Source organism: Suncus etruscus, chromosome 4 (genome assembly GCF_024139225.1).
Source record: "Suncus etruscus isolate mSunEtr1 chromosome 4, mSunEtr1.pri.cur, whole genome shotgun sequence".
NCBI classification, from domain to species: Eukaryota; Metazoa; Chordata; class Mammalia; order Eulipotyphla; family Soricidae; genus Suncus; species Suncus etruscus.
The window spans coordinates 5,685,814-5,713,117 of record NC_064851.1 but is presented as its reverse complement, the minus strand read 5'-3'; the positions used below and the strand labels follow the sequence as shown (position 1 = coordinate 5,713,117).

Below are 27,304 nucleotides of genomic sequence, written 5' to 3'. Positions count from 1 at the left end.
GCCACTTGGGAGGTGCTCAGGGGTTCCTCCTAGCTCTGCGCTCAGAAATCGCTCCTGGCAGGCTCAGGGGACCATACAGAAGGCAGGGGATCAAATCCCAGGCTGCCATGTGCCCTCCCTGCTGTGCTATGGTTCCACCACCACCATCCGTTTTATTTTAATCACCTGGGCAGTGCTCAGTGAGACTTATTCTGAGCTGGGCTGGGCTAGGATAGATTCCTGTTGGGGCTCATGAAATCACGTGTGGTATCAGGGTTCGAGCTAGGATTGGCTGCGTGCAAGAAGAGTACCTTCATCCCAGGAGTCTCTCTGAGCCCAAGACTGGAGATAATGAGTGCACTGGATGGAGGAGGTGTGAAATTAGGGACTGTGCTAGCTAAGTGCTTGCTGGCTAAGAGCTCATTAGCACTAGGTCCTGGGGCCTAGCAAGGCCTCCCCTCAGCTAATGATGGGGAGAGCAGAGAGAATGAACCCCACTTGGTCCATAGATAGTGTGTTTGGGCACAGACTCTGCACAGAGTAGGGAGGAGCCCGAATGACTCTCTCTTTTGTTTGTTTTGGGGCCACACCCGGTGTCGCTCAGGGGTTCCTCCTGGCCATGCGCTCAGAAATCGCTCCTAGCTTGGGGGGACCATAGGGGACGCCGGGGATTGAACCATGCGGTCAGTCCTAGGTCAGTGCGTGCAAGGCAGACGTCCTATCGCTTGCGCCACCTCTCCAGCCCCTGATGATGACCCCCTCTTTTCTTTTCGTTTTCTTTTGGTTTTTGGGTCACACCCAGCCATGTTCAGGGGTTCCTCCTGGCAGGCACGGGGGACCCTATGAGATGCCATATGGGATTCGAACCACCATCCTTCTGCATGCAAGGCAAGCGCCTTACCTTCATGCTATCTCTCCGCCCCGACCCCCTCTTTTCCCCCCACTCCATCCCTGCTCCTCAGCCGACCCACCCCACCATGCCCTGGGGGACAAGGAGTGACTGACACGGGACACCCAGACAGAGGGTGGCAGGGCAGGGCACAAGATTTATTCCGAGACAGCTAGCTAGCCAGCACCGGGGCGCAACCGGGGTGCTCATTCGGCGTCCCCAGCGCCGGCAGGGCCCTCGCTGGGCTCCTCGGGGCGGACGCGGGGGCGGCGAGGGCGGCGGCGGCGGTGTCCCCGCGGGCCGCACGCGGGCCAGAGGCGACGGAGGCGCGCGCGAAAGTGGCGCGAGGCGAGCGCGTAGACCAGCGGGTTGAGGCAGGAGTTGGCGTAGGCCAGGCAGTGCGAGGCCAGGCGGCAGGCGTAGGTGGCGGGGCTGAAGGCGAAGCGGCCGAACCAGAAGCAGAGGATGAGCGCGTGGTGCGGGCCCCAGCACAGCGCGTAGAGCGCGGCCACCGCCAGCATCGCGCGGCCCGCGCGCCCCGTGGCCCGGCGCCGCGCCCCGATCGCCGGCCCCGCGGGCCCCACGGCGGCCCAGAGGAAGCGCAGCGTGCGGCCGTAGGCCACGCTCACCACGGCCACGGGCAGCAGGTAGCCGGCGGCGAAGGTGGCCACGTCCAGGGCGCGGCGCGGCGCGTCCTCCCAGGCGGGCACGCACAGCTCCAGCGCGCCGTAGCGCACCGTGCCGTAGTAGCTCAGGTAGGGCGCCGAGCACAGCGCCGCCAGCGCCCACACCAGGCCCACGGCCAGGCGCGCGTGGCGCGGGGTGCGCAGGGCGCGCGAGCGCAGCGGGTGCCGCACGGCCAGGTACCTGCGGGGCGCACCGGGGAGGAGAGTAGAGGAGAGGAGAGGAGGGGAGAGGAGGACAGGGGCGGTCGGGTCAGACGGAGATGGAGTGCCCGCCCTGGCAGGCCCTGCCACCTCCCACCTTTAGGCTGTGCACAACCGCATGGAATGGGGGGCAAGGCCTGCCAGGGGGATATGCGCCAAGATGGGGGACCCTCTGGGACGACCAGGTACCTGCGGGGGGGGACCCTGCCCCAGCCCTGCCACCCACCCACCAAGCAAGTCCCTTAGGTGTGCGCACAGCACAACCGCCTGGCACGGGGAAGGCCTGCCAGTGGGATGTGTGTCACCCCACCTCTTCAACCAAGATGGGGGGGGGGCTGTTGGTATGGCTAGGTACCTGTGGGGAGCAGCAAGGTTAGAGTGCCCGCCTCAGCCCTGCCACCACCCACACATAGGTGTATGCACAACCTCCTGTCATGGGAGAAAAGGCTTGCCAGGGGTTGTGCGCGTCACCCACCTCTCCAAGTAAGATGGGGGGGGGCCTGCTGGGAATGCCAGGGACCTGTGGGTAGGGACTGGAGTGGGGCAGCTGGGTCAGAGTGCCCACCCCGGCCTTGCCAACCACCCATGAGAGCGAGCCCCTTAGGCGTGCCCACAGCACAACCGCCTGGAACGGGGAAGTCTGCCAGGGGGATGTGTGCACCACCCTGTCCTGGGAGCGCTTGCAAGTGCCCTCCGGGGGGCCAGAGAGATATCATGGAGGTAAAGCATTTGCCTTGCATGCAGAAGGTCATTGGTTCAAATCCTGGCATCTCATATGGTCCCCTGAGCCTGCCAGGAGCAATTTCGGGGCGTAGAGCCAGGAGTAACCCCTGAGCGCCTCTGGGTGTGACCCAAAAACCAAAACAAACAAAAAGCAAGTACCCTCCGGAAAGCTGGCGGGTAAGAAGGGCCCCCCCACCCAGGTGGCCAGTCCTGCTGTGCCTTGGCAGCCCGCAAGCTGGCGCGCCTATGCGGAGTGGGGCACCCTTCTTTCCAAGGCGTGCATCCTGGTGGTCCCAAGTGGAGTTGGGGAACAGCAGCCAGAGATCGGTCCTTCCTTCCCTCCCCCTCCCCAGGCACCCCTGGAAATCAGAATTGGGTCCCCTCCTCCCCACTTCATCCAGTCCCAACCCCCACAGCCCCGCGCACCTGTCCACAGACACCGCGGCCAGGGTGAAGCTGCTGGCATACATGGTAAGGTAGATGAGCAGGTGCACCGCCTTACACACCAGCGCCCCGAAGAGCCAGGCGTCCAGGGTGTAGATGGCCGCCTGGAAGGGGACGCAGCACAGGATGAAACACAGGTCGGCCACCGCCAAGTTAAGGATGAACAGGTCCGTGGTGCTGCCTGTCTCCTGCCAGGCCCCCAGGCCCGGCTGCATTAGCACCGCCAGCACCAGCCCGTTGCCCACGGTGCCCAGCAGGAAGATGAGGGCGAAGACCACGGGTACCACCACCGCCGTCCCTGCCCCTCCCGGACCGTCGAGGGAGATGTTCTGGGCATCAGTCATGGCGCTGCCTGCCAGGTGGGCACCTAGAGGAGTGGTGGGAAGCTGGAATGATCAAGTGGCAAAACCCCATGTGCTGGGCACAGGATTGAGGAAGTGGGCAAGGAGATGGGAGCCAAGTCCCCCACTCACACCCACCAGCCCACCAGGCTAGCCCCTCATACTGCCATGATGGTGTTTTGGTTCTGGGGTGGGTTTCTTCATTTCCCAAAGGCCTGTCGAGTTACCCAGGCCATGCAAAGGGCGGCTCAACGGATGGGCATTTCCAACAAGGAAAGGGGGACATGCTAGGTGGGGCTGGGGAACCCTAGTCCCTGCATCTTTTCCCTTCTCAATAAAAGAAACCAAGCCCAGGGGGCTTTGGGGTGATGGTTGTCACCGCGTGCACAACTGGGACCACCCTGTTGTCTGTGTACCCTGAGTCCCCTTAGGGCTCATCAAGGCTTCGAAAGGGGATGGGGAGGCTGACAGATGCCACAGTCTGGCCCATCTGGGGCTGAAGCACCCCTGGGTCCCCACGGAGCACTTACCTGGGAGTCTGTGACCTGCAACGATATTTTCAAACTGTCCCCACCTTCCAGCCCTCACCAGCCACAACCTGTGGATGCTGCTCTAGGCCTGGCACCTCTGGGTGCTGAGACAAATAAAGACAAGGGATCAGAAAGGGGATCTAGCTGCATACATCCCCACTCAACACATAGCACCCCCAAACCTCATTACGGGGGACACCCACCTTACCCCTGGGCAAGGGGGCTCCCCGGCAGGTCCAGGCAGCCTCCCTTCACCTTCTGCTCCTTTCAGGCCCCTCCTCTGCCATTCGGGACTCAGAAAGTCCTTTGGGAGTAGCCACCAGTCACCCCCTCAGTCCCCCGCTGTCCCCCCGCAGGGCACGAGCTCTTCTGGCCAGCTCCTCTCTGCGTGGTTTCTGCCTTTCAGCGGCCAGTAACCAACCCATTGATCTCGCTCAAGATGGGCTGTGTGGTTAACCCCTCCCTGCCCAGTCCAGTCCAGCCCAACCCAGTGCTGCTGCTGCGTGAAGACTCCCCCACCCCACCCCACCCCTGCCACCAACACCCCCACTGCACCAGAGCTGGCAAAGCACCACAAAATCCCTTTGCTGAACACTCACTCAGGAGAAGCGTCCTCCTTTTCCCAAACTCGGGAGCCTGACCCCACCGGTTTCTCTCAGCTAGTTTTAGAGCTTCAGGCTGGCTGGAGCCCAGAGCATTCGTCCCTGTCTGTATGTGGTCTAAAGGCTGTGGGAGATAGTGGAAGTTATAGAGCGGAAAAATGATTCATCTATTTATTTTGATGCTTGGGGGCCATACCCGGCAATGCTCAGGGATTACTCCCGGCTCTGCACTCAGGACTATTACTCCTGGCGGTGCTCAGCAGTACTTAATAGTAATAGGATTATTACTCCTGTGCTATTGCTCCATCCTCTGTCTACTTGGAAAGTGAATTGTGGCCTGGGGTGAGGAGGATGGACCGAGGGGGGAGGTGATGTAGTCAGGTGCTTCCTTCCCAGCAGAGACTCCAGAGCTGGGAATGGCTTGGAGAATTCTCATAGGAACAGGTCATATGGCTAAATTCTTTCAGCCAGCTAGGCTGACACCTAGATTCAGCATCAGAGCTGGACAGGGATGGTGGGGGTGAAGGTGATGAGTTAAAAAAGGGGGGTGGGGCCGGGAAGATGGCGCTAGAGGTAAGGTGTCTGCCTAGCAAGCGCTAGTGTAGGACAGACCTCGGTTCGATCCCCCAGCGTCCCATATGGTCCCCCCAAGCCAGGAGCGATTTCTAAGCGTATAGCCAGGAGTAACCCCTGAGCGTCAAATGGGTGTGGCCCAAAAACCAAAAAAAAAAAAGGGGGGGGGGGAGAGGGGCCCGGAGAGATAAATAAAAGCACAGCGGCTTTTGCCTTGCAAGCAGCCAATCCAGGACCAAAGGTGGTTGGTTCGAATCCCGGTGTCCCATAGGGTCCCCCGTGCCTGCCAGGAGCTATTTCTGAGCAGACAGCCAGGAGTAACCCCTGAGCAATGCTGGGTGTGGCCCAAAAACCAAAAAAAAAAAAGGGGGGGGGAGAAGGGGGCTGGAGAGATAGCACAGTGGTAAGGCATTTGCCTTGTATGCAGCCAATCCAGGACAGGTGGTTCTAATCCTGGCATCCCATATGGTCCCCTGAGCCAAGAGTGATTTCTGAGTGCAAACCCAGAAGTAACCCCTGAGCACCGCCTGGGTGTGACCCAAAAAACAAAAATAAAAAGAGGGGGAGGGCCAGAGTGATAACACAGCAGGGAGGGTGCTTGCCTTGCATGCAGCTGATCCTGGTTCTATTCCCAGAATCTCATAATGTCTCCCAGCCTGCCAGGAGTGATTTCAGAGAAGTCTGAGAGACCAGCTTTGGGGCTCACATGTGTCTCCCAGAGCCTCATTGTCACCTTCGAAAGCAGCCCCCTTGAGCTGGGATGTGGACAACCACTGAAATAATTAGGGATCCTACCCTGGCTTCTCTGTCTTTGACTGAATTTCAGAGCTCTCAAAATTGAATTCAAGTGTAGACTCCAGAAAGGGGGATGGGGGTGAGATTCTGGGTGTGTGTTTCTTGGGGATTTTTTGGAAATTTTGATAGTCCATGGAAATAATATGTTGGGGCCGGAGAGATAGCATGAAGATAAGGTGTTTGCTTTGCATGCAGAAGGACGGTGGTTCGAATCCTGGCATTCCATATGGTCCCCGAGCCTGCCAGGAGCAATTTCTGAGCGTAGAGCCAGGAGTAATCCCTGAGCGCTGCTGGGTGTGACCCAAAAACAAAAACAAAAAAATGTGTTAAAACTCCAAGAAGTCTGTACACAGTACATATCTGATTCCCCCAAAGGTCCCTGAGATGTGTGTGTGTGTGTGTGTGTGTGTGTGTACACACACCGTATTTTCCGGCATATAAGACGACTTTTGAAACAAAAAAAAGTCAACCGAAAATCGAGGATCGTCTTATACGCCGAGTATATCCCGAAAAATGTTTCAATATGCCACTAAACGAAAATTGTCTGAATATTGCCACAAAACTAATTTTCCAACTCGATCCTGCACCGATCACTGCAAGGCTGCTTGGACCACCTCTCTGACTCAGCTAATCCAAGCAGGCTTTTATGCATGCAAATTAGACAATGTGCTTGACTGGAATCTACACTGTCAAAAGCCTGCTCAGATTGGCCAGAGTCAGAGAGAAAGTCTATTCCAGTAGAACCTTTGAACCTTTGCTTATTGTGATTGGCTCACTGTGGTACATAGAGTTGCAGCACAGGAACTTCTGTCTGATAAAGCGAATATAGGCCTAAACCTATGTTTTAACTGCAAAATTAGGGGGTTGTCTTATACACCCAGTCGTTTTATATGCCAGCAAATACGGTATATATATATTTGTTTTGATTTTTGGGTCATGCCCGGCTGTGCTCCTGGCCCTGTGCTAAGAAATTGCTCCTGGCAGGCTCAGGGGACCGACCATATGGGATGCTGGGAATTGAACCCAGGTCCACCCTGGGCTGGGTGAGTGCAAGGCAAACGCCCTACTGCTGTGCTATTTCTCCTGCCCGAGATATATACTTTTTTGGGGGGACACACCTAGCAGCACTCAGGGCTTCCACCTGACTCTGTGCTCAGGTATCATTCCTGGTAGTTAGCTCAGGTGGCCGTGTAGGGTGCTGGTAGGTCGAACCCACCTTCCATATGCAAGGCAAGTGCTGTCCCCACTGTGCTATCCCTACATCCTGCCCCCTGAGCTCTTGACCATCTGCCCCTTCTCTTCCCTTGGGCACCATAAACCATGAGATCTGTCCATGCCAAGGTGGGACAGCTTGAGAACCGGGTTCCCAGCAGGGTAAGGTTGAGGCCCCCCCCCCATTATTTTTTTTTTTTGGTCACACCCGGCAGTGCTCAGGGATTACTCCTGGCTCTGTGCTCAGAAATCACTCTTGGCAGGCATGGGGTCAGGGGGGCAGATGGGATACTGGCAATCGAACCACCTTCAGTCTTGGGTTGGCCGCGTGCAAGGCAAACGCCCTACCGCTGTGCTATCTCTCCGGCCCTGCGCCCCCTTCTTCTGTCCCTCCAACCAGCCCTGGCTCTATGGCAGACAGGATCTTTGACTGATGCTCCAGCTCCCGACTGCGAGGCACTTCCTTCGCCCCCTAATGGTCAGCGCTGGGCATCGCACCGAGGTACCAGCTCAGCCAGCCGAGCCGCGACCTCTTCCCGCGCTGGCCAGTAGGGGCGCCGTGTCCCAGCATCACTAGCTGCGGGCTCTCCTGCCTTCTGCCACCTGGGCCCGCTGGGTGTGCCACGCTGTCTGCCCTGCAATGGTGGGTGGCCCTGGGGCTGCTCGTGGTGGCCTGGCAGGACCTACCGCTGGGCCACCATTCCGGCCCCTTGTCCTGCTTCTTAAGCTGTTTCTGGCCAGACAGACCTACCTCAGGGTAGTCCCATGTCATAGATATGTGTGTAGGGTCCGGCCCACCTATGTCTGTGTTAACACCTAAAGCAGCAAAATCACCTGATGGCACCGTGCCACCATCAGGCCAGACCAGACCAGACCACACCACCCTGGTCAAGCTGCTGGCCACGTGGCAGCAGGCTGGCATGAGGACTGGCGTATAATTGCAGCTGTGTGCACACACCCACGGGCCCACGGTGCAGGATGCATGTAGAGGTTCGTGTAGCCTGTCTCTGGGCTGCCTCCCCAGCATCTGGCACCCAGCATCCTGACCTCCAGGGCCTCAAGGTGACAATCTTGGGATTTCCAAGATTCTAGCCAGAATAAGCAGGCAGAGCCAGGCCAGGTTTGCCCAGAATGAGAACCAAGCAATGTGACATGGTCCCTCCTGATAAAGAAGGGGCTTCCTTCCCTACCCAGGCAGATCTGGCAAACCTCCATATCCACCAGGTCCAAAGGACCAGGCAAAGTGTGGGAAAGGGGGTGAGCATCTCCAACGAGGACAAAGCTGCATGGGATCTCTGGTACAGCCAGAGTGTGGGAGGGGGTGCAGGATCCATTCTACTTGAGTGCGCCAGGAACCTGAGCTCGCTGAATCCCCCCAGTGGCTGGTTATGAGACCAGCAAGTGCGCAGGATGCATCTGAACCTAGTCCAGCTTGTTTTTTTTTTTTTTTTTTTTTTTGGGGGGGGCACATCCGGCAGCACTCAGGGGTTCCTCCTGACTGTTCAGAAATCGCTCCTGGTTGGTACAGGGGACCATAATGGGGTGCTGGGGATTGAACCCACGTCTGTCCTGGGTGAGCCGAGTGCAAGGCAAAAGCCCTACCGCTGTGCTACCACTCCAGCCCCTTGCCCTGCTTCTTTTTTTTTTGTTTGTTTTGTTTTTTGTTTTTGGGCCACACCCGGTGGGGCTCAGGGATCACTACAGGCTGTCTACTGAGAAATAGCTCCTGCCAGGCACAGGGGACCATATGGGACACCGGGATTCGAACCAACCACCTTTGGTCCTGGATCGGCTGCTTGCAAGGCAAACGCCACTGTGCTATCTCTCCCTTGCTTCTTAAACTGTTTCTGGCCACAGACCTCATGGTGGCCCTATGTCACAGGCATGTGAAGGGTCCAGCCACTTAGGTCTATGTGAGCACATGCACTGACACATATAGCAGCAAAGTCTCCTGATGACATCGCGCTCACAAAGTACCCTCAGGGGTAAGCGGAATATTTTTGGCCACTCTTGATATGGGGGAGACTGAGGCACAAAGGAGGGTGCAACCTGTGCACAGAGTCAGGGTCAAATTGAAAGAGAACAGAGTTTCAGGTCTGTGGGTTTCTATAGTAGTGATCCACATTCTTTCTGATTGTGTTTGTTTTGGGGCCACACCTGGAGTTGCTCAGGGCTTATTCCTGGCTGTGTTCAGGGATCACTCCTGGTAGGGCTTCAGGATCATACGAGGTTCTGCGGATCAAACCTGGGTCAGGGGGCTGGAGAGACAGCACAGTGGTAGGGCGTTTGCCTTGCATGCAGCAGACCTGGGATGGACCTGGTTTGACTCCCGACATCCCTTATGGTCCCCCAAACCTGCCAGGAGCAATTTCTGAATGCAGAGTCAAGAGTGACCCCAGAGTGGCACTGAGTGTGGCCCAAAACCAATCAATCAATCAATCAAGTTTAAAAATAAAAACCTGGGTAAGTTGGGTATAAGGCAATTTCTTTGCTACCTAGGGACAAACATCCGACCTACTGAATTCTTTCTCCAGCCTGTGACCCACATTCTTTTTTTTTTTTGGTCTCTGGATCACTCCTGGGGAACTGGGGGACATCAGTTCAGCACCTGTTCAGTTTCAGGCCTGTACCACAAAGAAGGCACTAAATTGGTTGAGTTTTCTGGCCTGTGACACAGTTCTCTTGGGCCTCTGTTCCCCAACAGGGCTGTGTGGTATTCCCCCTTTATCTGGGCAGTTGGGAAAAGTCCTTTTACCAATGTAGTTCTGGATCTGAGGGCCAGTGTTTCCCGTTCTCTACGGCATAGACCCACCCATGCTAGGCAAGAATTGGGCCAGCTGGGCATGTACACACCTCAGCAGCTCCAGCCCAAGTACTCCACAGGTCCTGGGCAGGAGGGAAGGAAGCACCAGCAGACGGCATGCAGTTTCCAAACTTTTGCTTCACATCTGTACAGCAAAGCATGACCCCAGCCCTGCCTGTTGCAAGCCCTGGACATGGCGTGGCCACAAGGCTCAGGGAAGTGCCCCGTGCAGCCGCCCCACCTCCACAAAGGCCTCTACACAGCGGTCAATGTCCTCCTCGCTGTGCACAGCCGAGATTTGCACACGGATTCGGGCTTTGCCCTTGGGGACCACAGGATAGCTGAAGCCGATGACAAAGATGCCTGGGAGGGACAGAGGAGAAGAGGCTTGAGCTCGGCTCACTGGGGCCAGGCAGGACTTGGGGGGCAGGACCTACAGCCCTGAGTTCTCCAAGGCTCTTTGAGGCATCTCAGACTCCTGCCTCATTCAGAGGTGTTTTTGTTTGTTTGTTTCTGGGGCACTCTTGGCGGTGCTCAGGGGTTACTCATGGCTCTGCACTCAGAAATCTCTCCTGGAAGTTTCGGGGGACTATATGGGATGCCAGGGACCGAACTTGGTTTCTTTTCTTTTCTTTTCTTTTTTTTAACTTGGTCTCTTCTAAGGCCAGCATGCGCAAGGCAAATGCCCTACCAACCTACCGCTGTGCTATCTCTCCGACCCCAGGGTTTTTTTTTTTCCTTCTGGTTTTTGGATTACTTCTGGCTCTGCGCTCAGGAATCACCCTCCTGGAGGTGCTCAGGGAACCCGATGAGATGCTGGGGATTGAACCTGGATTGGCCTCGTGATAGACAAATGCTCTGTGTTGTGCTATCGCCAGCCCCCACATTTATAGCTTTTTAAGCTTAGGCTTAGTTGGTTTAAGAAGGGTGAATGGGGGGCCGGAGAGATAGCATGGAGGTAAGGCGTTTGCCTTTCATGCAGGAGGTCATCGGTTCGAATCCCGGCGCCCCATATGGTCCCCTGTGCCTGCCAGGAGCAATTTCTGAGCCTGGAGCCAGGAATAACCCCTGAGCACTGCCAGGTGTGACCCAAAAACCAAAAAAAAAAAAAAAAAAAAGAAGGGTGAATGGGACTAGCAAATGGGGGTGGAGGTTCTAGTCCAGGGCAGCCCTTCCTCAGTTCCCTCCCAGGCCCCTCACCTCTCTTGAGCATGTCATCTGCCATCTGGGAAGCCAGCCGAGCATCCCCCAGCATCACCGGGCAGATGGGGTGATTGGCTCCGGAGATGGTGAAACCAGCGGCCTCCATCTTGCTGCGGAACCTGAAAGCACCAGGTATGATGGGGGGGTAATAACAAGACAGAAGTGCAACGAGGGGCATGGGTGGGTGGGGAGAGAACAGAAGGCAAAGCAGGGTCAGACACCGAGAAACACGGCAGGGCAGAAGTGGAAGAGGCAGAGGGGGAGGTCAGGGGTGGGAATGAGGGTGGCTGGAACACAGAACCGGGAGCACAAACAAGGTCTGGGGCCTGATTCGGGACGCACCGCTGGGTCTTGGCCGCCATGGACTGGACGATAGAGTTACTGTCCATGAGGAGGTCCAGGGCCTTGGAGGCGCAGCCCACCACGGCGGGGGGCAGGCTGTTGGAGAAGAGGTACGGCCGGGCGCGCTGCCGCAGCAGAGCCACCAGAGGTGCCGGCCCCGTGGTGTAGCCCCCTGAGGAAGGCAGAGGTGGGAGAGGATGGTGGTCAGAGGCCTCCTTTGGGGGATCATCTGGGGGAAGGCAACCCCTGCCTCCACCAGATTTCTGCAACCAGGGAAGTGGGGGGGGTCCTCTGAAAGGGCGTGGCCTTGGTGGAAGGGCGTAGCCTAGCAGCCAGTAGGTACCTGAAGCCCCGCCCAGGGCCTTGCCCAGCGTGGAGTTGATGATGGTGACCTGCTCCATCACACCCAGCAGCTCATCCGTGCCCCTGCCAAGGAAGTGTTTGTTCCTACCCCACCATTGGCTTGTGCCAGGCGGGGGCCGTAGAGACGGACTTCCCTGTTCCCCACCCAACCCCAGGCCTCAGGCTGCGTGTGCCCACCGTCCTGTGGCCCCCAGGAAGCCAGTGGCATGGCACTCATCCACAAAGACCAGGGCGTTGTAGCGGGAGGCCAGGCGGCAGATCTCCTGCAGGGGCGCGACGTCGCCGTCCATGGAAAAGGCACCATCCGTGGCCACCAGGCGCAGACGGTGCTTCTGTGGGAAAGCATGGACGGGGCGCTAGGTGCGAACTGTGGGGTCGGGGCCACACCCTCCCTTTTCCACTGCCCAGGACTCTAGGAGCCAGTGCTCAGCATAGAGTGGACACGTGGGACCGGAACCTGGCTCCCCCCTTCCTTGCTTGGTTCTCTGGGCCACAGACTTCGCCCCAGTGGCAGCACCAGATCTGTCCTGATGCCTCCCACCAGAGACACTGCCCAGCGGGAACCTGGGAATCAGCGCTGCATCGGTCACGAGCCTTCTCTTCAACTGATTCCAATTTTCTGGCTCCAGCGGGAAGCAGTCCACCTCTCCAGCCCCCTCCTCCCTCCATGGAGAGTCTGAAGGGATCCAGGGCCCCCTGTCCCACCTGGGCCTCCTGTAGCTTGCTCTCCAAGTCAGCCATGTCCAGGTGGCGGTAGCGGAACTTGTGGGCCTTGCACAGCCGGATGCCATCGATGATGGACGCGTGGTTCAGCTCATCGGACAGCACCACGTCCTCTGGGCTTAGCAGGGCCTGGGGCCAGGGGCCAGGAGGGAAGAATACAGCTGACCGCCAGCCAAAGATACCCCCTTCTCGGACTGGTCCAAAACCAACATGTCATGCCATGCCCAATGCCAGCCAGGGGGTGCCTCGGTCAGGGAGGGAAAGAGCATGCTAGTTTATGGGGTTTTCAGAGCCCAGGACTAAGGGACCACCTGCTTGGTGAGTGCCTGGCCCCTGCCCGCCTTCTGCCAGCTGCTGGAGGCTTCTCTGCTAGCCAACCTGAGCTGGACTGGCACCTTGAACATTAGCACTGCCAGGTTCTCTGCTTGCTCCCTCTCCAGCCTGGCAGGATCCCCCACTTGTACCCACCCACATCTGCACATACCTCAAAGAGGCCAGCGTTGGCATCGAAGCAGCTGGGGTAGAGGATGGCATCCTCCCGCTGGTGGAAGCGGGCGATCTTCTTCTCTAGGTCTTTGTGGATGCTCTGAAAGTGGGCAGAGGGCTCGTCAGGCCTGGCCCACCTTGGCCACAGAGGCTTTGGCACCTGCAGCCTGTCTCTCCAGTTTGAGTTTATTTTTTCTTCCTTTACCTAGGGGTGAGTCCTGATTCCGTGCTCAGTGGATCTTATGGTGCAGGGCCTAGACATGTGCAGAGTAAATGCCTTACCTCCTCTCTCTCACCATGCAGCCCTCTGCACAGATGTGGCTGTGATGACTGGGTGAATGGGGGGGTGGGTATCATCCATGTACTCAATGGAGCCATACCTTTTATTTGGTATTTGTGCATTTTGGATTGTGGCAGGCTGGAGACTACACAGGTAAGCATTCTAAGCAGGTATTTCCAGGTACTACCCGTCCAGCCCAATTTTCATCTTCTATTGTTTTTGCTTTTTGGGGCCATACCCAGAGACGTTCAGGGATCTGCACTCAGGAACCACACCTGGTAGTGCTCAGGGAACCATATGGGATGCTAGGGATCGAACCCAGGTTGGTCACATGCAAGGCCAATGCCCTTCCAGCTGTACTATTACTTTAGCTCTACATTCCAGCTTTTGTTTGTTTATTTAGGCCACACCTGGTGTCATTCAGGGGCTAGTTACTCTAGCTCTCTGCTCAGAAATCACTTCCAGCAGGCTCAGGAGACCATACGGGATGCCAGTGATTGAACCCCAGTTGGCAGCATGCACAGCAAGCACCCTACCACTGTGCTATCACTCTGGTCCCAGCATTCCTGCTTTTAGACAGATAAGACTAGAGAGATAAAACAGAAGGTCAATGGAGCCAGAGTGATAGCCGGTAGGGTGTTTGCCTTGAACCAATCGATCCAGGTTCAATCCTCAACATCTCCTATGGTGCCTGGAGCCCCCACCAGAAGTAACTTCTGAGTGCAGAGTCAGGAGTAACCTGACTGTCACCAGGTATGGCCCCAAAGGTTTGATCCACAGTGTCACATAAAGTTCCCAGAGCATTGCTAGGAGGGATTTTGAGCACTGAGTCAGGAGTTGTCTCCAAGCACTGCAAGGGTGTAGCACCAAAAATATAACTGGAGCACAAACTTTTTTGGAACGAGGGGCCACATCTAGGAACACTCAGGAGGAACTCCTGACAATGCGTGGGTGTCCATATGGAAAGCTGAGGCTCAAATCTACAGAGAGCAAAGCAAGTGCCTCTAATCTCTCTCTGGCTCTGGGAGCCAAAACTCTTGGGTCAAGTCCCTGGACCATTTTGTATGGTGGAGGTCAGAGAGATAGTACAGTGGGTAGGGCACTGGCCTGGTTTGATTTCAGCACCCCACTGGGTCTCCTCTGAGCCTAGAGCCAGGCGGGTGTAGCCCAAAACAAGAAAGTATTTGTGGTGGGTTGGGTGTTTGAGCCCCACCCCGCAGTGCTCAAGGCTATTTCTGACTTTGTGATCAAGAGTGACCCAGGACACTATCCTCCTTGAAACTGCAGGGAAAAGGATAAAAGCTTAAGGATTGGGGGAGATGGGGGAGAGGTCTCAGGTGACCCTAGTGGGGAATGATTTTGAGCCAGTACAGGAAACATGAGTAAGTGCGTGTACATTTCCTGTGGATTTCTAGCTTAATTTTGTCATAGAAGCTTGTAAAAGTGCATTTAAGGAGCAGGAGATGGCACAGCAGGGAGGGCATTCGCCTTGCTCCCGACAGACACAGGTTTGATCCCCGCCATCCCATATGGTCCGGTCCGTGTACCTGGGTCCCGCAGATGAAGCGGACAGAGCTCAGGCCAGCTCCGAACTCCTCCAGGGCACGCAGCCCGGCCTGGATCACCTCGGGGTGGCTGCTGAGGCCCAGATAGTTGTTGGCACAGAAGTTAAGGATCCCTGGGAAGAAGGGAGTTCACAGGAGTCGGCTCCAAGGGGGAGAGCCCAGGAAAGGGAGGGTCCAAGGGTGGGGGGAGGCCAGAACCTGGACTCTTCCAGGAGGAGACAGATCCCCAGTTAGTTCTGATGCTGGGTTGTGAGGGCAGCTGATTCCCTAGAATCAAAGAGTCGGAGGAGCTGGAAAAGTGAAGGCTCCCTGATGAAAGACAAACTTTAACTGGTGGAAGAGCATTCCTGCAATTTGGCTGCAAGTTGTACCGTTTCTTCTGCTTCCTTCCCCGCAGCCAGCCCAAAGAGAGCACGGTGGCAGGAGGGGCCCTAGAGTGTCAGATTCCCCATCTGCTTCCAGATGCCGGCTTCCCAGGGCACCTTATGCGGGTGCCAAGCTCCCTTTCCAGACAGAAAGCAGGGTGTGGGCCTCTGTGTAACCACCTGGTTGGCACGGCCAAGGGGCGGGCAGTGCTGGCCTTTGGGGAACAGCCTTCCCCCACCCCCCGACTTGGGCCCTAGACCTCCCGGGTCCCTGACCATTTGGCCATCTCCCAAGGCTCCGTGACCACAGCCTGGCACCCCACTGCGGTCGGGGGGGGGGGCTTCACTTCACTTTTCGGCCTCTGGAAGTGGGATGGGTCCCTCCCTAACTGCGACATTTGCCCGTGGAGGGGCCTGAGCAAACTCGAGCCGTCTGGGGCGGCTCCCACGTCCCCCCGTCCCGGTGGGGTGCAGCCCCCGAGGCCCAAAGAGCTCCAGGCCAATCGTGCTCATCCGTGAAAACGGGTCTAACCGGGTTAAGAATTAATTTCAAGATGGAGCAGGCGGGCTCGAAGTCTGCAGAGCCGAGGCAAGGCGGCCGGGCCAGGAAGGGGCCGGGGTGGCCGCGTGGCCGGAAGGCGCGCGCCTCGAAAGTTACCTCCCGGGACGCCCTCCACGTGGATGCTGGGCCCCTGCGGCGACGTGATGACCCGCTCGCTCTTCCAGGTGCCGGCCCCGCGGATGCCCTCCAGCTGCTCCTCCAGGATGCCGCGCAGCTGCGCCAGCGCCGACTGCGCACGTCGCCCCGGGGATGCCCGGGCCAGGGCGAGGGCCACGGCGGCCCGGCAGCCGCGACCCGCAAGCATCGCTCCGACTCGCCGCCCGCCACGCGCCTGCCAGTCCGGACCCCAGGGAGGCCACGCCCCTCCCCGGGCCCCGCCACGCCCGGACCGTCACGTGCGGGGGCCGGGCCGCGCCGGCCAATCGGAGGCGGCGGACTCGGCTCGGGGGCGTGGTAGGGAGCGGGGGCGTGGCCGGCGCGGTCGGTAGAGAATTGGGATCCGAAGCTCCGAATGGCCTGGGAGGCAGGGTTGGGGCTGGGGCTGGGGCCGGGGCCGGGGGCGGAGGGCGCCGCCCGCCAGACCCCTTCCCACTTCTCCGCGCACCCGAAAGGCCGAGGGACCTCCGAGCGTGTCTGCCGGCTCTGCAGCGCTCGCCCTTCCCCCGAGTTTGCTGGCCGAGGTTTTCCGGGGCCCTTTGGGACCCCCGCCCCGCCCCTCCGCCTTCTCTTCCCTGGGAGGAAAAACACACGCGCCGCGGCTCGGGATTTTCTTTCTCGGTTTTATTTTAAAGTGTACAATGACAGCAGATTCTTTCCGACACGAATAACACTGGTTTCCAAAATAAAAAAGAGGCTGAAGGGGGGGCGCGCACCTAAGCGAGTCTCGCTAGTTTATTAGAAATAAAAGACTGTAAAGTGTTTTTTCTGCAGCTCCCGAACAGATCGCGGACGGACTCGCCCGAGCTACGATCTATTTACACACCACGCACAGATGCACACGCGTCCAGCTCGGCAGAGCGACTCGGCGGCGGGCCAGGGTTCGCGTTCGCAGCCGGTGCCGGGCTGGAGTCTCAGCAGGTCGCCCAAAGCAAGCCACCGGAGTCCCGGAGGAGCCAAAACCCGAGCGGGAAGGAGAACGCCAGGGGGGAAGCGGACACAACAAACTGTCCCAGGACACAGCCCACGTTTCGGGGCGCATCGAGGCACTTCGCCGACTCCCCGCTCTTCCCGAAGTTTCCGCGCCCGTGACTGGGGTGGGAGACTGCACTTGCCGGAGTCAGAGACCCCAGACTCGCGTCCGCTTCCCAAACCAGCGGCCCTCGGCTCGCTCGGGACAAAGGGCGCCCGGACTAGGCTGGAGGCGGCATCCGTATGGACACCGCCAGCCCGCGAGGCCCCCCCTTGGCCAGCTGGGGCCGCCCGCCGGAGTGGGGTTTTTCCACCTTCCTCCCACCGGCCGAGGCCCAGTAAACTGGCACCCGGGGTGCCGCCTCCTCCCCTCGACCCGTCTCCCCTCCCAGGGCCCGCTCGCTGCCTCGCCCTTTCTCTTCTCCCCCCTTGTTTTTTTACCTTTCCCTGCGCACACCGCACCTCTACCCCGCTGAAAAACAAGAAACCTAAGTGGCCCCGCGGCTCCGCACCTCCAGCCGCGCCCCGCCCCAAGTCGCCCAAGTCGGCTGAATCCAAATGAACCCCAGTAGTAGTCCTTCATGAATACACTGGCACGGAGGTTCAGGCTCCGCGAGGTTAAGCGGGATCGCTCCGATCCAGAGTCTGACAAAGTCCAAGAAGCAAGGGGGGCGGACAGATGGGTTGGGGGTGACAAGAGACAGAAGAAAGGAGGCAAAGCACTTGCGGGAGTGGGAGACAGCCGGGCAGGGGGCCGGCCTGGGGAGGGGATGGCTGTCACTTGTCGCCGGGCTTTGGCGCGGGCACGGGAGGGGGACCCCGGGGTGGGGGGTCAGCAGAATCGCTCCGATGCAGTCCCAAAGCCCAGGAAACAAGGGGTCAGACAGGTGGGACCGGGGCGCAAGAGAGTCCGAGACGGAAAGAGGCCGAGCATGGACGGACAGCAGGAGGCGGCGGGCCGGCCCGGGGAGTCGGGTCGGGGGGCGTCACTTCTTCCGGGCGACCTTCCTGGCGCCGGCCTTGGGCTTGGGCTTGGCGGGCCGGGCCTTCTTGGGCTTGGCGGCGCGCACGGGCTTGGCCCGGACCGCCTTGGGCTTCTGCGCCTTGCGGGGCTTGGCGGCGGGCGGCTTGGGCTTCCGCTTGGCCTTCTTGGTGGGCGAGGCCGCCGCCGCCGCCGCCTTGGGCTTCTTGCCGGGGGTACTGGGCGCCGCCCGCTTGGCCTTCGCCGCCTTGCCGGCCGCCCTCTTGGGCGCCTTGGCCTTCTTGACGGCCGCGCCGGGGCGCCGGGGCTCGTCGGCGCGGGCCAGGCGGAAGGAGCCCGAGGCGCCCACGCCGCGCGTCTGCTTGAGCACGCCGGCCGCCACGAGGCGCCGCAGGGCCAGCTTGGTCTGCGCGTCGGCGTTGTCGCCCACGGCGTAGTGCGCCTTCACGTACTTCTGGATGGACTGGCGCGACGAGCCGGCGCGCTGCGGGTCCGCGCGCAGCGCCGCCACGATCATGTCCGAGTACTTGGGGTGCTCGTGCGGCTTCTTGCCCGCCGCCCCCGCCTTGGCCCGCTTGGGCTTGGCCGCGGGGCCGGACGACGAGTTCTCCGTCATGGTGGGCCGACTTGTGTGTGGGAGACTGTGTGGGTGTGAGAAAAGAGCTCTGAGGGTCGCGCCTGCTGGGCCCCACTCAGGCCGGGAGAAGGGGGCGCGGCGGGAAGTGAGGGGGGGGGGCCCTGACTCGGAGCAGCGCACGGCCTCAGGTCGGAGGGTCGCTCGCAGGCTTGCTCCTCAGGCGTGACCGCCCCCTTGGTGGCTTTCGCCTCAGGCGACCGACGCCTGGCTGGATTTCCTCGCAGAAGATCGCTCTCTCCTCGGGCGATTGCCTGCCTGGAGGCTTTCTCCTCAGAAGATCCCCGCTTGCTGCCTTCCTCCTCAGGAGATCGCTCCTTCGCTGGCTTTTTCCTCTGACGCTCGCTCGCGCCCTCAGCGGCGCTTCCTTCCTTCCTTCCTTCCTTCCTTCCTTCCTTCCTTCCTTCCTTCTTTCCTTGCTCCCGGAGCTCGCTCGCCAGCTCCGTCCTCGTCCCCGTCTCGGCGGCGAGTGGCGCTCGGGCGGCCGCATCCGGGTATTTATCGGCGGCGGGCGGACCGCGGTGAGGACAGGCCGGCTGGCTGGCGTCTCCCGGCCCGGAATGGCGCCGCGCCGCCGCCATCTGTGTTTCTTGCGCCGAGCAAACGGCCCTTTTCCCGCCCGCCCGGCGCGCCCCGCCGCCCGCCGCCTCCGGGGCTCGCTAGCCGGCTCCCGGGGCTCCCCCTTCGGCCCCGCCGCTGCCCCCCACGGCGCCCCCGGCGCCCGCCACGCGCCCCAAACTCGGCCGCACCCCTCGGGGCCGCCGGCACATTTCCCCTTTGCGGGGGGCTGGCTCGGAGACGCCGGGGAGCCCCGAGGCGCGAGACCCCGCGCGATGAAGCTCCCCCTTGGGGCTCCCCGGGGCACCCGCTCCCGACCCGCTGCGGGGCTCCCCGACCCCCCGGAGCCCCCCGAAAGCGGCCTCAACTAACACACGCCGGTCCCGACTCGGGCGGCTCCCAGCCCGGCCGAGGCGGGCCAGGGGGGAAGGGTCGCTCCCCCGGGGTCTGGGTCCCTCTCGGGGGTCCCCCCGCCACCCGCACCCCTGCGCCCCCAGCCCCCCTCTGCGCCCCCGGGGCGCCCCAGGCCCAACTTTCCCGCCCAGAGTTGCACAAACTTGGCCCCTGCCCCCTCCCTCCTCGCCCACTCCTCTTCTCCCCTCTTTGGGGCGCCCCCCAGGACTCTGACCCCCAGCTTCTCTAAGGTGGCTGCACCCCAAAAAAGTCCCCGAGTCCCCGGGGCATCGAGAGGGGGGGTCTCCCGAGTCTCTGCAGAGACCCCTCCATCTCTCACAGATCCTAACTAGGAATCTCATTATCTGGCTGTCTCAGCCTTGTGCAAGTTTGGGGCTGTCACAGAGGCATCTCGAGGCCTCCACTCGGGGGTCCAGACTCTCTCAAGGGCTCCTGGAAGTAATGGGGGGGATGGGCTGGCCAGCAGGACCCCCCCCCACACACACACACCTACAAGCCCCTCCAAGGCTCTGCCCTGGGAGAAGTGCTTGAGCTTGAATGCTCCCTGCACTTGGGGAAGTGGGGTTCTGGGGCAATGCGGGAGAATAGGGGTGTTGGCGTTCCTGGGGTGCTGGCTGATGTTTGGGGAAACTATTGGGGGGCCAGTGGCCGGGACCACCGCCATTTTGCTGGGAGGAGGCGGGGTGTCTTTGTTGAAAGTGTACAATCTTCCCCGCTGCCTGGCAGGTACAGCGATGGAGGCAGGACCCTGCAAGCGCCTGCCCAGAATTTGGGGGGGCTCCTAGAGGCCTGAGGGGCCCAGGAATTGCCCAAGAGACCCCTACAGGTCCTCGCACCCCATCTCTGCAGCTGACCTGCTCACATGCAGTGGGGGGTAGTGAGCGGCCCTGATGGAAACTCTGAGAAGCTTTTCCTTGCACCCCCCCCCCCCAAATTCCCTTTTCTCTGGCCTAAAGCAGACCCTTAAACAATGCCCGGGACTTTGGGGGGGGGGTTGGAGGGGGTCCAAAGACCTTGGCCAGTTGGGAAGGGAAGGAGGAGACATGTGGGAGGTCAGGATGGGGTGTGAGTGTGGGGGGGTCCAGATTGTTGGGAGAGCCTCACTGGACTTGGGTGGTCTGGGACCACCACGAGGGGATGGGTCCATTCAATTGATTGGGAAGGGAAGGACAGAACAGGGGGAAAATAACTCCTCCCCCACCCCACCCCACCTCCTTATCTGGGTGATACAGGCTGGGAGGGGACATGGTGAAGGGCCAGGTTAGTGCAAAAGGTCAAGGTACTTATTTGAGTGATGGCGTTTGCCCTGATTTGGAAACCGGGGAGCCGGTGGGTGGGTTGGCCTGGGCTGGTTTCTGGGGGGATCAGGTAGCCAAAAGCCCACCCCTCTATTTAACCTCAGCGCCCTGAGACGTGCTAGGTCGCCCCCACCTGACCCCGGGGGTCCGGGTTCTCAAAAATAAGGACTGGGGGGACTGCAATGACCCTGGAGGTGGGGTTGTTTCCCTGGCAAAGTGCTTGCTTCCCATTTTGGGGTCCTTGGAGATTTCATCTTGGGGAGACAGACAGCACAATGCTCCGTCCCGCACCTTCCCGCAGCATCACCCCCATTTTGTAGCCATGGCCTGGGGACTCTGCAGGACTGATGGGGAAGGGGTTTGCATCGTGAGCCTTAAGTTCCCGGCACCCCCAAACCTCCACTTCTCCTGAAGGCGCTCATAGCTCGTGTCCCCGCCCACCCCGAGACTCAGTAAATTATTTTGGGGGAACCGCAGCTGGGAGAAGGAGGGTGAGAGGGGTATTCAAATCCAGGGGGGTTTTGGAGAGTAATGGGAGAAGCCGGGAAAGGAGACCCCAAGAGTTGGGCGCAGTGTCCGGGGCTGAGAGGAAAGGGGGAAGGAAAGACGCCCCCTCAGATCGGCTTTGCCTCATCCAGGCCACACTGCAGGAACTGGGGGCTCATGGAGACCGAACCCCTGTTTCGGGACCCCTGTTTTGGGTTTCGGGACCGCGGGGTCCGCGCCTCCTTTAAGGCGAGCCCTTTAAAATCCCGGACTCGCAGCCGCGGGCAACTCCTCCTGGGAAATGTAGTCCGGGCTCCAGCCCCACCGGAGCCCACCACCCCGGGGCCCAGAGCGCTCTGCACAGACCAGATATGGACCACATCGCCCACCCCAGGCTAGGGTGATGGACTGGAACTCCCCCAGTCTTCCCTAAGGTGTATTTTTCTTTTTAGGGTCTGCTGTGACATGAAATTGTCTATGAAAAATCCCTGAAGACCATGGACACTATATATAAATATGGTTTGGTAAATATATGTATTTTTTGGTTTGGGGGCCACACTGGGTGGCCCTCAGGGGTTACTCCAGGCTCTGCGCTCAGAAATCGCTCCTGGCAGGCTCAGGTGGCCATATGGGATGCCCAGGATGGAACTCAGATCAGCCTCATGTAAGGCAAATGCCCTCCTCCCCTTCACCCCGTGCTAATGCTCTGGTCCCCGTATTTTTTTATTTTTATTTTTATTTTTTTTTAGTTTTTGGGTCGCACCCGGCAGCGCTCAGGGGCTCCTCCTGGCTCTATGCTCAGAAATCGCTCCTGGCAAGCTCGGGGACCATATGGAATGCTGGGATTCGAACTATCGTCCTTCTGCATGCAAGGCAAACGCATTACCTCCATGCTATCTCTCCAGCCCGGCCCCCATTTTTTTGGGGGGGTCACACCCGGCAGTGCTCAGGGGTTCCTCCTGGCTCTATGCTCCTGGCAGGCTCAGGGGACCATATGGGATGCCGGGATTTGAACCACTGTGTAGCATATGAAAAAGTTTCCATAAGATGATTCTTGGAATTGTATTTAAAAGTGTTTCCTTAGGATTGTTCTGTGACTTTTGCCCCACCTAACCCTTCCAGGTGGGGCGCTGTGGAGTTGGCAATAAATAGCTTGAGGGACAGGAGTGAGGGGTCCTTCTGTGAAAAGCTGCTGGCTGCAGGAGGATTCTCTGGCTCTCCTTGCCCGATCTTTTAAACCCTATCGTTCTTGTCTGTGTGGATTATTACTTGCTGCGGATAAATATTACCAAGGCCTTCCCCCGAAAGGGGACAAGGGGATGGGAAGTAATTTCTCATTCTGGGGACTGTTCTTGGATTCACAAATACCCAGCCAAGATAACGGCGAAGATATCTTGCACCACTGTCCTTCTGCGTTTAAGGCAAATGCCTTACCGCTGTGCTATCTCTCCGGCCCCCCATATTTTTAACTTAGTGACTTAATATTTGTCCAGTGTGGATCGGCTTGGAGATGGGTGACAAGTTTTAGGAGCCCTGGAGCAATCTGGCTGAAGGCTGCCCTTGATGTAAGAGAGAGAGAAAGAGACAGAGACAAACAAGAGAGACAGAGAGACTGAGACAGGCAGAAAGAGGGAGGGAGGGAGGGAGGAAGGGAGAGAGAGAGAGAGAGAGAGAGAGAGAGAGAGAGAGAGAGAGAGAGAGAGAGAGAGAGAGAGAGAGAGAGAGAGAGAACAAAGGAATGAAATGCTGGGGCTGAGTGATAGCACAGCAGGGACGGCATTGACCTTATGTGAGGCCAACCCAGATTCAGTCCCCAGCATCCTATATGGTCTCCTGAATCTGCCAGGAGCGATTTCTGAGTGCAGAGTCAAGGTTAACCCCTGAGCAATGCTGGTGTCCACAGAGAAAATGCCATTGCAAGTAAGTACCCAGCCAGGTTTGATTCCCAGCATCCTCGAAGGTCCCCTGAGCATCACCAGGAGTGATCCCTGAGTATAGAAACAGCATACAACCCTTAAGCATCACCTATTGTGGCCCCCAAACGAACAAACAACCACCACAACAGAAGCCGAATTTGAGACAGAGTTTGAAGGAGGAGAGACAGGGGGATGCCAGAAATGCAGCCAGAACAAATGTCCTGTGGCAGAATTGTCAATTAGTTTAATGGAAGCAGTTTAATCCCAGAGAGAGAGTACAGAGGTCAAGGTGCTTGCCATGGGCACGGACACCCTTGGTTCGATCCCAGCACCACACAAGAGCCCCAGAATGCTCCCAGCAGTGATTCCTGACAACCGAGCCAGTAAGCCCTGAGCATCACTGGGCGTGGCCCCCAGAAAATAAAAAGTGGACGACCCGGTTGAATCCCTGGTATTCTATATGGTCCCCCAAGCACATTAGGAGTGATTCAGCCCCATGGTCAGGCTTGATCCCAGATGTGTCAACAGTGGATCCAGAACAGGCAGGTAAAAGAAAAATCTGGATTCAAGGAGTGGCAGGCAGGGAGCTGGGAGTTCCAGGGAGAGATGGGTAAGAAAGAACACCAAGCACAAACAAAAAGGGACAAAGCAGTGGGCTGGGGACTGACAGGGAGAGGAAAAAGCCGCTGGAGGGAGGCTGGGTTCGCTCCCCCGAACCCTATAGAGCCCTGTCAGGAGTGATTCCTGAGCACACAGTCAGGAGTAAGTCCTGAGCATTGCCCACAAATAAGCAAACGGGAAGAAAGACCTTGGGGCCACAGAGATAGCACATTGCGGAGGGTGTTTGCCTTGCACTCATCAGACCCAGGTTCAATTCCCAGCATCCCTTATGGTCCCCCAAGCCTGCCAGGGGTAATTTCTTCTTCTCCATTTTTTTTTGTGTGTGGGGGTGTCAAACTCGACAGCGCTCAGGGGTTCCTCCTGGCTATATGCTCAGAAATCTCTCCTGGCAGGCTCAGGGACCATATGGGATGCCGGGATTCAAACCACCGACCTTCTGCATGCAAGGCAAATGCCTTACCTTCGTGTTATCTATCCGGCCCTTGCCAGCAGTAATTTCTGAGTGCAGAGCCAGGAGTAACCCTGAGACCCACAGGGTGTGGCTCTAAAACCAAAAAATAAAAGGACATTGTGGAGGTCCATAAAAGGAGTAAATAATCCAATTCATGGAGAATTCTGGAAAGGCCTCAAGAGGGAGACACTGAGCTTCCAGATAAAGGCGTGGGTGCAGGAAATAGTTCCAGAAATGGTCACAGGGCCCCCGAGGACAGGCATGCAGACCCCGAGGTCAGTAACTGGGTCTGGTGTGCCTGGGATGCCCTTTATTCCTCTCTGAGACATGGGATTGGGATGGTAAGATTTTATTTTATTTTATTATTTTTTTTATTTTTGGGCCACACCCTGCTGAGCTCAGGGGTGACTCCTGGCTCTTGTACTCAGAAATTGGTCCTGGCAGGTTTGGGGGAACCATATGCTGGGAATCACGACGGGGTCTGTCCGGGGTTGGCCTCGTGCAAGGCAAACGCCCTAACACTGTGCTATCACTCCGGTCCCCAGAAGTGATTCTTGAGTGCAGAGCCAAGAGGGACCCCTGAGCATTGTTCAGTGTGGCTCTGAAAAACAAAACAAAACAAAACAAAACAAAAAACAGGAAAAAAAATTAAAAAAAAAACCTGAGTATCTGAGGGGTGGCCCCAAAACAAAAAACAACAAACCACAAACCAACTGGGGCTGAATAGATGCACTAGCACAGTGGGGACTAGTGCCTTGAGTGCAGCCAATCTAGGTTTGATCCCCGGCACCCCATGTGGTCTCCAACCCTCACCACCAGGAGTGATTCCTGAGAGCAAGAGCAAAGAATAATCACTGGCCATCACCAGGTATAGGACCTTCCCCCACCCTACCCCCCAAAAAAAAGAAGTGTTCAAAACCAAGTATATTGGAAAAGGAGAGGCATGGTGAGGGGACGGGATTAGCTTGGAAAGGCCACCCCAACCCACTTCTGATCTTCCCCACACCTCCAGTTCACACTTTTTGTATTTTTCTCTAGGAGATGCGTGTCCCAGGTAACCCCCATTTGGGCCTACTCTGGATCCCCCAGTCACTCTTTTACTCAACCCGTCACTCTACACTGTAGAAATGGAGAAAGCTGTACCCTGACTCTGGGCTCCAGGGCCTTGGCATTCACTGATCAAGACAGCAGCTGGGCTGGAGTCTCAGCAGTTCTCCCCATCTTGGCTAAGTGAACATCCCCCAGCTCTGGAACTCTCTTTCCTGGACATGCCCACACGTGTTGGGGTTTTTTGGCCTGTGCAGATGAGCCCTTCCTAGCTGTTTGTTTGTTTGTTTGTTTGTTTTGGGGGAAGGGGTTTTGGGCCACACCCCATGGTGCTCAGGGGTTACTCCTGGCTCTGCACTCAGAAATCCCTCCTGGCAGACTTGGAGGACCGTATGAGATGCTGGGAATCAAACTCTGGTCCGGTCTGTCCCAGGTCAGTTGCGTGCAAGGCAAACGCCCTAGCGATGAGGAGGGACACTTGGGAGAAAGATGGGAACTGAGAGTCCTAGGGCACGAAAGAAGAACAAACCTCAAAACTAGAGCTTCTGGAAAAAGACAACAAACCACAAAGGTCATTGCCCTCAGCCAGCTGCCCCCCAACACTATGTGATTCCCTCCCAGGAAGAGGTCTTTGCTTGGTGACTGAAGGACAAGGGCTTTGGGATTCAAATCCAGAAATGTTGAAATTCTGAGCTAAACTTAATTCTGAACTGAACTAAAAATTCTCAGGGTTTTTTTTTTTTTTTTTTTTTTTTTTTTTTGTCTTTTAAGCCATATCTGGTGGTGCTCAGGGGTTACTCCTGGCTCTGTTCTCAGAAATCACTCCTAGCAGGCTCTGAGAATGCTAGAGTTCGAACCTGGGTTGGTCGCATGCAAGGCAAATGCCCTCCCCACTGTACTATCGTGCTAGCCCCTTTATATCTTATTTGTTTTTTTGGGTCACACCTGTTGTGCTCAGGGGTTACTCCTGGCTCTACACTTAGAAATCGCTCCTGGCAGACTCAGGGACCATATGGGATGCCAGACATCAATCCCCGGTCTGTCCCTAGTTGGCAGCGTGCAAGGCAAACCTCTACCGCTGTGTGATTGCTCCAACTCCTAGTCCCTCTAATTTTTTATACTTGTATTTGGGTTACTCCTGGCTCTGCATTCAGAAATTTATCCTAGTGGGTTTCGTGCAAGGCAAGTAGGGAAGCTTTGGTCTTCATTGCTTTGGGGCTATTCCCAGGGCTTACTACTGGGTCTGTGCTCAAGAACCAGCCCTGGCGGGGCTCAGAGGATCATATGGGGTTCTGGAAATATAACTTGGGTTGGCAGCATACAGGCAAGAGCCCGGCCCACTGTGATCTCTCTCTGGTCCCCTCCTCCAGCCCTGCTTTTGCACACACTTGATTGTGAGGCTCAACAGGATTTACACACTTAGTGGCTGTCCTGGGGATGGCAGACAGTAGAGACAATGGCATTGAATTTAGGGGGTGCTAGGAACCAAACTCAAACCTCAGATTTGCAAAACTGATGCTTTGTCATTGAACTAACCTTTGGGGTGGGGGTTGGCGTGGGTCACATCCGACCACTTTCAGGGTCTACTCCTGGCTTCAAGTTCAGGGCACCATATGAAATGCCATGTGCCAGGCAAATGCTGTATTCTCTTTAGCCCCATGAAGCATTATTTATCCCTTTTGTTTATTTGTTTTTGGGTCAAACCCAGCAGTGTTCAGGGGTTACTCCTTGCTCTGCACTCAGAAATCATTCCTGGCAGGCTCTTGGGACCCTATGGGACGCTGGAGATTGAACCTGAGTTGGTCCTTTGTAAAGCAAATACTCTCCCACTGTGCTATAGTACTCTGGCCCCCCCAAGTCTTTTTGTTGTTGTTGTTGTTGTTAGAAGCCACATCTGGGGCCTGGAGAGATAGCACAGTGGCGTTTGCCTTGCAAGCAGCCGATCCAGGACCAAAGGTGGTTGGTTCGAGTCCCGGTGTCCCATAGGGTCCCCCTTGCCTGCCAGGAGCTATTTCTGAGCAGACAGCCAGGAGTAATCCCTGAGCACCGCCGGGTGTGACCCAAAAAAACAAAAAAACAAAACAAAAAAAAAAAGGGCCCGG

General features: G+C 57.7%; 3 protein-coding genes across 3 annotated transcripts; all 3 read right to left on the bottom strand.

The window, feature by feature from the left end:
- Positions 1-1,074: 1,074 nt before the first annotated feature.
- GALR3 (galanin receptor 3) lies at positions 1,075-3,893 on the bottom strand. The gene is made up of 2 exons (XM_049772469.1): positions 2,905-3,893; positions 1,075-1,735 (listed from the first exon to the last, which is right to left on the bottom strand). Exons 1-2 carry the CDS (start codon positions 3,264-3,266, stop codon positions 1,075-1,077), a joined length of 1,023 nt encoding a protein of 340 aa, XP_049628426.1. The 5' UTR covers positions 3,267-3,893.
- A 6,003-nt stretch (positions 3,894-9,896) lies between these two features.
- Positions 9,897-15,986, bottom strand: GCAT (glycine C-acetyltransferase). Its single transcript, XM_049771633.1, has 9 exons — positions 15,764-15,986; positions 14,723-14,853; positions 12,894-12,995; positions 12,392-12,538; positions 11,864-12,018; positions 11,667-11,749; positions 11,324-11,495; positions 10,979-11,100; positions 9,897-10,141 (listed from the first exon to the last, which is right to left on the bottom strand). The coding sequence occupies exons 1-9, from the start codon at positions 15,969-15,971 to the stop codon at positions 9,990-9,992; spliced, it is 1,272 nt and encodes a 423-aa protein (XP_049627590.1). The 5' UTR covers positions 15,972-15,986; the 3' UTR covers positions 9,897-9,989.
- Positions 15,987-17,781: 1,795 nt separating this feature from the next.
- Positions 17,782-18,459, bottom strand: LOC126006315 (histone H1.0). Its single transcript, XM_049771707.1, has one exon. It carries the CDS (start codon positions 18,391-18,393, stop codon positions 17,782-17,784), a length of 612 nt encoding a protein of 203 aa, XP_049627664.1. The 5' UTR covers positions 18,394-18,459.
- Between the last annotated feature and the right edge of the window lie 8,845 nt (positions 18,460-27,304).